General features: G+C 56.0%; 1 protein-coding gene across 1 annotated transcript in view; it reads right to left on the bottom strand.

Moving 5' to 3' along the window:
- Positions 1–11,201, bottom strand: part of TBC1D14 (TBC1 domain family member 14) — an 83,739-nt gene that overhangs the window by 69,599 nt on the left and 2,939 nt on the right. The window contains exons 2-4 of the mRNA XM_015594945.2: positions 6,101–6,270; positions 4,380–4,713; positions 3,876–4,277 (exon numbers count right to left, since the gene is read on the bottom strand). Of these exons, the coding sequence (XP_015450431.1) occupies positions 3,876–4,277; positions 4,380–4,713; positions 6,101–6,119 (755 nt within the window). The 5' untranslated portion in view covers positions 6,120–6,270. The remainder of the gene's footprint in view (positions 1–3,875; positions 4,278–4,379; positions 4,714–6,100; positions 6,271–11,201) is intronic.

The raw sequence follows: 11,201 nt of genomic DNA, 5'->3' as shown, positions 1-11,201 counted from the left end.
GGCCGGGCGCATCGCACGGCCCAGGCTCCGCGAGCTGTTCCCTCTGGGCCCTGTCGTCACTCGCCAACCTCCTGTGCATCCTTCAAATGCAGCTCCACCTCCTCTCTTCAGCCAAGGAGTCTCGGATCATCTCTCCGGAGAGCTGAACAAGGGCGACGCCAAAGAAGGTGTCAGTGGTCAGAGCTAATCCCCACCCTCCAGACCGAAGTAGCTCAGCGGCCCTGACCCCCAGGCTTCTCAGAAGCAGCCCTGTCTCCTGAGGAACGCAAGCCTGTCACTGAATTCTCACACCTGCTGCCTGGGCCCCGAGACAAACGCTGAAACTACGCCTGCTCACAGGATCCCTCAACGAGTCCCTGTCCCCAAAGCATGAGGATCCTGCGCAAATTACATTACGGTGGTAAATTTCCTTCAAGGAAGCAATTAAATACCAACATTTTTCAACCTGCTAGTCTGTCCTCAAAGGCTGGGTGACTTTGTCCACCCCTCTCCCAACCCCACCCCACTCCCCTGGGACATGTGGCAATGGCTGAGGACATTTTTGGTTGTTATAGCTGGAAAGTGCTACTGGCATCCAGTGGGTAGAGGCCAGGGATGCCGCTAAACAGCCTTCAGTGTACGACAGCCTCTCCCAGAGACTCCTCCGCCCCAAGATGTCCACCGTGCCAACGTGGAGAAATCCTGATCTAACTTTTTCAAGAATGGGTTGATTGAAGTAAGCATTGTACCGGGATAAGAGCTAGAAAACGCTTTAGGAAACGCGTTTTTTAGACACGATAATTACTTGTCGTAGAATCGCAGATCGCTACGACTTGTCTGGTACCAGGAAGTGAGCCTGATGCTTTACTTATCTGATGTCTAACTTTGTGCAGTAGTTCTATGCTCCACTTCAGGCTCAGAGAGGCGAAGAAACTTGCCCAAGATCACACGCCTATGACGCAGGAGAACTCACACTGAGCTCAGCTAATACAACTCCTGAACCAGCACTGCTGCCTCTGGTACCTCCCCACACACACACTCACACATTCACACACTCACACACACCCATGACAGCATTCATTCCCCCAACCCCGCAGTGTCTGGTCTGGCCCCCCTCCCCAATGGCAAGCTCCCCAAGGGCAGGGACCATCTCGAAGCTCAGGGCGGGGTCTGCAACAGAGCCGCTCACCACGGCCTGGGTGAAGAAGGGATCAAAGGGACAAGTGGGAGCTTGGCCTGCGGCTTCCCGGTGGCAGTGGTCAGGCCCAGCCAGCCCCATCTCACCCAGGCCACCCTCCTCGGCCGTCAGGATCAACAGGTCTGTTCCTTCAGGCCACAAGCTCCAGGCCATCTCCGCCCTTCCTCTGAATCCCCTTCTCCGGGACCAGCCTCCCACGATGCTGCCCCCTTCTTCCTGCAACCTGGAAATGGACTCGGGGAGGGTAAGGAGTACAGACAGGCACCAGGCCACAGGAGTCGCTTGGGCTCGAGGTAAGGTGGAGAAACAGGATGGGTGGCTAGGAAGCCTGGGCTGGGAACCCCAAAGGACCAGCCCTCAACAAAAACTACCCTAGTCTGAAGACCTACTGTGTGCCAGGCCCTCCCAGTAACTCCCCTGTAAATTTATTTACCTGTAAAATGCGTAGTGGGTTCCAAATATTTTTGGCACAGAACCCTTTCCCCTTCAAAGGAATTCCAGACTGAAACTCCTCTAACACTTTAAGAGTTTAAGAAACTCACCAAACTTGGCCTGTGATATCACAGACTCGATTCATTTGTCATTACTATTCCATCCGCTTCCCAAAGGTCCTTAGTGATGGCTCACAATAATGTCACAGCCATCAAAACAAGGCTAAGGAGACAAGAACCGAGGGCTAAAAGAGGAGATGTTTGATTGCCATGGCACAAAGCTGAAAGGAATTTTCGAGAAGCAGAGCCTTAGGAAGGACCCACAGTAACTGACGGTGTTTCCCGTCGAGGAGGAGAGGCTGCGACCCAGACGGTGTGACGAAGGCAGCGAAGAGACCATGGAGCAGTCACGACAGCGACAACAAGCACTGGCACCTCAAAGCTTGCTCGCTCTGTGTCGGTACTGCTTCGCACGTGTGGACCCACTTCACGCCCACAGCCACCGCGGGAAGGCAGTCTTCGTCACCCCCATGTGACAGAGGAGGAGGCTGAGGCAGAAGCAGATGATGACAAGGACAGTGAAGGCGAACAGTATGACGTACCTGAACTGCGTTAGGCGTCACGTGCTAGGCACTTACCAATGCTGTTTTAGAGATGAGGAAACTAACTCAGAGAGGTGAAGTGACTTGTTCAAGGTCACACAGCAAGGACAGGGGCACAGGTCTGTTGAAGTCCAAAGCTAAGCTCTTTCCTCTAGGCTGCTTCCCAGCCACCCTCATTTTGAGTGAGTCTCCCCCAATGTGCCAAGAAATCCAAGGGATTCTGAAAACCTGTCCCCCACATCCCTCCGAGGAGCCATATCTCACAGGCGCACAGGCGCCATTCATTCATAAACAGGAAACACTAGAAACACTGACCCGAGCAGAGATCGGTCTCACCACACAAATCTGAACTGCAACAGCACGATTTTAGGGCTATGGTCTCAGCAGGGAGAGCGACGAGTCTCCCCTGAAGTTCCTGGGCTCCTCCGATGAAGGCAAGTGATAAATTACTGAATTCAGAGACCGGGAGCTCTCTGCAGTAGCGCCGTATCTGTCTGTCGCCACAGCAGAGTGAACAGGTGCCCCACAAAACCACGGCCTGTGTCAGAGACCGTCTCACGCGGGACAGGCCTCAGACTCATCGGCGATGATGCCCACACTCAGCTGATGAAGCGACTGAGGCCACGGTTGGGGGCGCGCCCACGGCCACAGGGGGCTCCGGCTGACTCAGCCATCAAGTCACACCATCTCGAAGGGACACCCAGTACTACAGTGTGCAACATGGGTTTTGCAAGGGGCACACGCATCCGCAGTAGCCAGGGTCAACCACAGAAGTGCCCCCCAACACTAAGCTCTGGCGCCGGGCCCCAGGTCCCCGAGAGGCAGCTGTGGAGCGGAGCACCGTTCCCTGCACACACTCCATGGCCCGCGCGCGCCCTTCCTCACGGCGCTCCGCGGGGTGGGAGTTCAAGTTCGCTGTGTGACTGACCGACGTGTCCACTTCCACCACCCAGCCCCAGCCATTGCCCAAGACCATTTCTACGCCTCATGACTCCCGTATTAGCTGCCAAGAGCAGACAGAGCCTAGGACACAAACACTTGTTGAGCGAAAACATGAGAGCACAGATGAGAAGCCGGTGCTGTAGGCCCTGTCCCCAGGGAGCTCCGGGTAAGACACAGGGACCCCAGCAGCCCTGGCCTGGCACCTGGGTGACAGGTACGGATGCGCGTGGCAGCACACACCTCAGCAGCAGGGCCAGAACATGAACACAGGCGCATAGCCATGCAGGAGCACAGGGGACACACAGGGACGCCCGGGAATGCCGGCCCTGGGTTACGCGAACAGTGAGCTGCTAACGCTGATGCCACCATCAGCCGCACCCTCTGGGCCACCCATGAAACTCGGATTATGGGCGTAAAGGGCCCCTCGGAGGGGAAGGCTGACAGAGTGAGGTTGCTGGATTTGGTTACACAGACCACTGCGGGTCACCCTCAGTCACAGCAGGTCAGAGGCTGAGAAGTGACAACAGACTGTGGGAGTGAGCCAGGGACACAGAAGTGACAGCCAGTCAGGAGGAATCAAACAGCAGAATCGCCAGTGGACCAAACCCACAGGGCTCTGGCGCCTGCTCGACGGGGCGGGAAGCGCACATCACGCTTCACTCTGAGCAACGCGACGGCCCGAACCCGACAGCCCAGACCTCCCGGGGAGGCGAAGGGCATTACCTGGTGAAGAAGTTACTGAACGGCCCCAGTATTTTCGATTTACTTCCCTCCTCGGTGTCGTCCACACAGTCCCGCCGCTGCGGGTCAGGGGTCTCCTTGATGGAGCTCAAGGTGACGTCGGTAAACTGTGGGTCATCGTCGTTCTCCAGGGTCACGATGGCGCTGGAGCTGCTCGTGACCACGAGGTCCAAGATGTCCTCATTGCTGACAGAGAGCGTGGTTGACAACTCTGTGCCGAGGCTGGACACGCTGCAGACGGAGACGTCGTCGCTGCGGCTCAGGGCGCTGGAGGTGAGGCCGCACAGCCTCACCGCATCGTAGCCCGTCCTGGGGAACGTGGACGACTTCCGCACGCCCTGTTCCCGCTCGGCGCCGGCGGGAGCGGGCGGCGCGAACGAGGGAGCTCATATAAGTTTCTTGTTCATATATTTACCTTGTTTTTAAACTCCTAAACTTTAACACTGGGATCTCAGTTTCATGGCCTGTGGTCTAGATTAGGTGAGCATGTGTTTTGCGCTGTGGCAGGCCCGCTCGGCGCCCAGCTCCGCCTCGGACTGCTTCCTCTTCCCATGGGCCGCGCTGCAGGGGACCGGCTCCGGGTTGCTGATCTCTAGGGTAGGGATGCCGGAGTCCACCGACTTAAGGCTGTGCTGGTCCAAAGCGCCGAGTTTCGGCTTGGGCCCGTGCTCAGGCGACGAGCGGGACCTGGGCACCTTGAGAGGCAGGTGCTGCAGGGTCTGAGTGTGGTGTCCTGCTCGACCGTCCAGAACGCCCGTCAAGGCCACACCGTTTGTGGAGCTGGAAGGGTTTCCATCAGTCATCTTGGTCCAAGGAGAAACTAGGAAAAACATCGAAATGGAAAGTAAGGCAGTGGACGCAAAGGCCAAATACGCCACTCTTCTGACGCAGAGCTCAAAGGTCCTGACGACCTTTCGATGGGGAACCCTTGAAAAAAGTCCTACGCACTCAAGTTGTAATTTAGGACCAGAAGTTATAGTACTCACATATACTACCATGACATAAAATGACAGGCAGATGACTCAGGGAATACACGCAGTACCACATATGGAAGACAAGCGCCTTGGCCGCCCTCGTGACCGCCACCAGTCACATCTCTGACCCCCAGGGTAGCACTGGGAGGATGAGGGCTGTGCCAGGCAGAGAGAGCTTTCTGGTTTTTGTGCTTTTTAAAATTATATACAGGCTACCTCTGTCAAAAGTATGTCAATGCATAACCCATACATAAGTCAAGATTCAACTTGTTCTGACACAATAAAGATCGAGATGTTTTCAAGACAGAGACCAACCAGATTATTTGCATATGCCACATACAGGGAGACTACCCAACCACATCCAAGTCAGCAGTGGCCTTCCACTAATGTTTCAGTCACAGGCCTACAAGGCAGGCGTCCTACCCCCTTTACCACAGAAGAAACTGGGGCTTGGCGAGGTTAAGAAACAGGTCCAAGGTCACACTGTTATTTAGCGGCAGGGCTAGGATATAGGGGACTGACCCCTAAATAGGCCATACTTCGTGGGTGAATGGCTTAGTCTGAAGTTATAAAAACCCAGGTCAGAAGGCTGGCTCAGTGAGGACAGGAATCAGTAAAGGGAAAACAGAAACCACAAACCTCCAATGGAGACGTGAGGAGAGTCAACGCTGAGCGTGCCACACGTGGGTCTAGGGCCCTGCCCACTGTCCTCTGGCCTAAGACTCGGGCTGGGAAGACGGGGTGAGAGGTACACCAGCCTGGGCAGCACAGTCCCCAGCGGACTGAGAACCTTGGCTTATGTTATGCCACCTTCTATTGTGCTTTACAGCGGTCCTGACCTTTGTGGCACCAGGGACCGGTGCTCCTGTGAGCTTCTAACGCCTGACGATCTGAGGTGGAGCCGAGGCGGTGACGCTGGCACTGGGGAGCGGCTGCAGATGCAGATGAAGCTTCGCTCACTCGCCCGCCGCTCACCTCCTGCCGTGCTGCCTGGTTCCTAACGAGCCACGGACTGGTACCGGTCCGTATCCCGAGTGTTGGGGACCCCTGCTTTAAAATGTCAAAATGGGACATCTGGTGGTGTATTTAATCCACGGAGTAGAACAGCACAGAGGACGGGGCTTTGGGTTTAGACGTTCCTGGCTCTGATCCCAGCTCCGCCACACTGCCTTGGGACAACTGAACAGAGGACCGTGGGAGAAGCGCTCGGCGGCCCCGGCCCCCAGCACGTACCCTTCGTAGCCGCTACCATCGTGCAGGTAGCCGCGGTTACGAAGCACACGGCACAGCAACGATGACAACCACTCTCTTCTGGATGTCACTTCGGCTTTTGCAAAAGGCCTTCCTGCTCCCCTTCAGGAAGCCTGGCCTGCCTCTCAATGTCAGCACAGCAGAAGGGAATCCTTTAAAAGCAGAAAAGGGAGGAGGGGGTCAAGTCCTTCCCTCCCAGAAACTGAAGCATCCGGTCAGCACGGCGCTGGAAGGGACGTGTGGAAACCAGACTCCAAACACAGCCCGGACTGCACAGAAAACCTGAAATACGACCCAGGGAGCAAGGAGAGGGTGCCTCGTCACCGTGTTCCACTCGGGGGTGGAGCCGCCGAGGGTGCCACTCGGGGGTGGAGCCACACTGCGCTACCCCGAAACAAACACACACGAAATCGGTTTAACGCGAAAACGAAGTTACGAAGGTGCCGCAGAAAATAAAGTGCTTCTCCAACCTACAGAGGAAACGCTCGGCCACCCTCCGAAAGGACCTGGCTGCCACCTCACCACACGGGAACACATTTTAAATGCTTCGCGGTCCATGGTCCCTTGAATTTCCTGGGCTGAGCCTCTCCCGAGTCCGCAGCAAACTGTCTCTGGGACCCCGCTCCAGGAAAAGCCCTGAACTGAACCTCCACTTGGCTGTGAAGCAATAGGGTCCCCACCAGGAACAAGGAGAGTCAAAGGCATAGAGATCTGAAAGTTCTTTTTTTCAACTAAAAGGAAAATGCAATAACAAACATTTTTAGCACATAGTTAAGAGCTAACCTCTGCCAATGTCAAAGGTAATTAGAATTATCAAAACACCAGCAACACTCCACAGGTCAAACTGGCAAAAAGCCCGAACGGGGGAGCTGAGACACAGGCCCGGCGGAAATTCTGGCTCTGCCACTGACCAGCTGAGGCGACCTCAGGGGGGACACTCAACCTTTCTGAGTCTCGACCTCCCTGCTCCCCAGCAGGGACACGGGCCATGCCACAGAAGTCCCAGGCGGGCCTGAGCATTAATGAAACGACAAGGTTTGGTGAGAGCACCAGCTACCTGCACGTGACACAGTCAGCGCCCAGGAAACGTGAATGCCCTCGACTTTCGCTCCATGAAGAGACGAATCGCCTGCCAAGACGGAACTGAAACCGCAACTGTGACACTAGAACGACAGGACCACCTAGCGAGGACCCCTCCTCCCAACGACCCAGATGAAAGCACAGGGAAGAACGAAGCAGGCCCGACAGGCCAACCCGCTGGGGTGGCCTCCTCCGCCATTCTTCCCTCCTCCTCCATTCTTCCGTCCTCCGCCCTAGCGGCCAGGAGAGCGCCCAGGGGGCCTCTCTCAGGGAGACACGGAGCGGAGCGACCTTTGAGCCTCCACCGGTTCCAAGTCCAGCTTAAGTTCCTTAAACCTCAGGAACAGGGTGTCGCCTTCAGGGAAACAAACCTAAAAGGGAAAAAGCACTTCCGCTTGCAACACTCTAAAACCAAACTCTGCAAGGGCCAAGGCCACCCGCCCTCAAACCCTTCCACCTGGTGCCACCCGTGCCATAAAACCAGAAGCCACACTCCAGAGCACCTGCCTTCGGCTGGAGCCCAGGGGGCCGGGGGTGGGGGTGGGCTGCACAAAGAGCGTGCTTCTCAGACGGGCTCGCGGTGGACTCTGGGAGCCCGCCAGGAGGCCAGGCTGCAGATGCCAGCCTGCCTCCAAGTCACGTGCTTTCTAACGACAGAATAAGCCTCAATTCCCTAAGCTGGCACAGGGCCCTCCCAGTCCATCCGTGCCAGCCTCGCCAGCCTCGTGCTGCCACCCTGACTTCTCTCATCTGCGCCACGCTCTCCCAGTGTGGCCATCAGCACCCCTGGGGATCCGGCAGCAGGCGCCACAGGGAGACACAGCTCCAAGGCCACCTCCTCCAAGAGGCCTTCCTAACTGTCCCAGGAAGCTGCAGGCCCTCCTTCCTCCTAGGCTCTTTTGGCCACGCCCCACCTAAAACAACTGCATTTACAGCTGTTCCCAGGCCTCTCCACACAGGCTTCTCAGCTTCAGGCAGGCACAGTGCTCGAAGCTTCTGGACGCCACTGCCTGGCCAAATGCCCGACATGGATTCAGGACCCAAAAATCTGTCTGCTGAATCGATTATTACTAACGACTGCGTTCTAAGTGAGCGGGCTTCAACAGTCCACCCAAGAAACACCTGCTGTGAGCAGGGTCCTGTCCCAAGAATATGGTGAGTAGCGGGGCTGACGAGACAGGGAGGAAGCCTGCCCCACCGCGTTCCCAGGGCGCGTGGACGAGACACAGTGAGTGGGCGACGGCCCCCGTACATCACGTCCACTGCCCGACGAGCCAGCGAGGACGGCGGTCAGCAACTGATGGCACAGGACAGCAAAACGATCCCTCCCTCTACGGCCTCCTCCCAGAGTCCACACCACTGGGGCCCCAGGACACAGCCCCGCGGGAGCGACCGCAGCAGTGTGCAGCCGCGGGCTCGGCTGCAGATGCAGATGCAGCCCGGCACAGCCCGGCACAGCCCGGCACAGCCACGGACGCGCTCGACACACGTGTGATGGTGCCTGGCCGCCTCCCAGACCAGAGAAAATCACACAAGATGTCAAGTGCGGATGAGAGGGAGACTTTTCATTTCAGGCAGCAAGGCCATCTGAATTTGATCTGCGTGCCACGACACTGGGTCCTGAGGGACGCGACAGCCTTCACCCGCCGGGGCCGCGGCTCAGTTCAGCACTAGTCAGAAAGCGGACGGTGACTGATGCTTCAGAAAAGTCCCATCCGGAAGCAGCCGTTTGATTTTCTCCTCCTTAAGCAGCAGCAGGACTAGGTCTTGACCAAGTCTTCATAAGCAAATAGATCGTTTACGAAGCCACAGCAAAATGATTTCGTTATGTTCCTGGGGGAGAGATGCACTCGTTGGTGGCTTCAGGGAGCAGTGACGCCGGCCTCGCACGCAGACCCGGCCAGCAGTCTCTCTCCTGTGGCTCCTTCCCATCCACGGGGCACGTGCCACAGCGCAGCCCTCCTCGTCTGGGCGCCCCAGACACTGCGGAGGACAGCCGCCTCCTCGCCACCCCCATCAGCACCGGGCGTTGCTGTGCCCTGACCTCCGCCGCCCAGCCCCCCGTCACCCAGCTCCACCACTGACTTCTCGTCCTGACTCTTGAGTCAAGCGCACAGCCGTGTTCCGAGGGCACAGCTCTCACAGAGCCAGTGTGAAGAGGGCAGGACCAGGTGTGCGACACCTGATGGCACCAGGGCACCACCATAAAACCACAACGTGATGAGCACCAGGCACGGCTCTAAGCTCTTGGTGCCCGTGACAGCCCATTCCACGGAGGAGGAAGCTGAGGCCCGCGGCCCGCCCAAAGTCCCCATTTCCACGTGGCAGCCGCTGGGGCTCAAATCCGCATGTGCCCCAGGGCCCCTTGGTGGGCTGTGCTGCTTACCCAGCCGACGCGGACATGGTGCACCACTAGTCGTCAGCCCTCCTGTGAACGAGACTGGCTGTGCCCCGTTGCAGACGGGGACGATTCCGGCCCGTGCCTGGCGCAGCAACCCACCCGTTTTGCAGGCAGGGCCCCGACTGAGTCTCCCCTCCCCAACGCCCACGTCACTCTCCACAAGGCCTCCTGGGGGCCCTTCGTTTCCTGGTGAGAATTCTGGAGGACTACCAGCCTCCCCATGTGAGTGGTGGCTCCACCGGACCTTCCCCTCGACCCCGGCGGACAGGCCCATCGAGCCTCCAAAATGAGGGTCCACCGGCGAGGAGAACCCACGGGTCTGTGCGGCCTCTCCCGCACGTGAGCCTGCCTTAGGGCCCCACTAGCACCTACCACCTGAGTCTCCCTTTCTAACTTGCCTGATCAGGCAGAAAGGGTTCTGGGAAGAATGGTCTCAGGTGCCTCGGCATTAACAATTACCACGAGCAGCCGCCTCTGCTCACCAAGTGTGCGCTGTGTGCTGGGCGTCCAGTGTTCACACCCGCCGCCTGTGTACCCTCCTCACAGACAAGACGACAGGGGCATGGAAGGCACACGTGACAAAGTAGCTGAGCTGAGCCGACCTGGATCTGACTCTGAAGTGCTCACTCTGCACTGCCCGCACGGCGGCCTGAACACTGGGTTAGTTTGCATTTTGTAGAATAGAAAAGTCACCATAAAAGTAGTGTGATTTTTAAGTGGGTTATTCTTTAGGACAAAAATCCTTAAAAAAAATAATTTCTTAGCTCAATATATTCCCTGGAAGGTAAACGGGAACTTTTAGGCACCTGGAACTTAATGCAGTATTGTTTAAATAAGTTTTGGTCCATCAGCAAACCAGACAGAAACTGGGGTTTAACTGCTGAGGGTCCCCAAAGTCTCTTTTACAAACCTAAGGAACAGACATTTAAGTCACACTGCCCTCGGGTTGTTCTATTTAAAAGGCACAGGTGAGACATTTTAAATTAAGGACTCTCAATGCATGGGAGATTCTCCACGACCCCAAAACGTTTCATCTACTAGTCATCACCCATGAAGTGACTGAGAGGCAACTAACAGGTTAGGAGTAGACTACTTAACAAAGCCAACATAATTTATGATCTTAATTATTAAGAGAAACTATTTAGCAAACACTTACTGTGACCAAATGTGCTAGATGTTATCACATGCTCTAATCATCACAAGCCTGACAAATACACTGAACAAACTATGAGATTCAGAGAGGCAGGGTAACTCACCCAAGGTCACATAGTAACAGAAACTGGATTCGAACCAGGTCTGACATCAAAACCCACATACATGGTTTGCTAGAGTGCTTAAGAATATGGGCCCTAAATTTTGTGATAATCAATAAGCTAAATGGTTAACACTTTTTACATGTACGGCATGTAAAAATATTCTGTGTATGTCAGCCTACATAACAAAGTTTGAAAAACAAACAGGGTGTGTGTGAGTCGGGGTAGTGGGGGAGTGCAGGTTCTGGAGCTAGATTGCCTGGGTTCAAATCCCAGCTCCTCCACTTTGTGAGACCTTGAATTCGTTTCTTAACTTTCCGGTGCCTCGATTTCCTTATAGTAAAATGGG

The sequence above is a fragment of the Pteropus alecto genome, unplaced genomic scaffold (assembly GCF_000325575.1).
Source record: "Pteropus alecto unplaced genomic scaffold, ASM32557v1 scaffold5, whole genome shotgun sequence".
Classification (NCBI taxonomy): domain Eukaryota; kingdom Metazoa; phylum Chordata; class Mammalia; order Chiroptera; family Pteropodidae; genus Pteropus; species Pteropus alecto.
The sequence above is the reverse complement of the archived record's forward strand: the minus strand, read 5'-3'. Positions and strand labels throughout refer to the sequence as shown.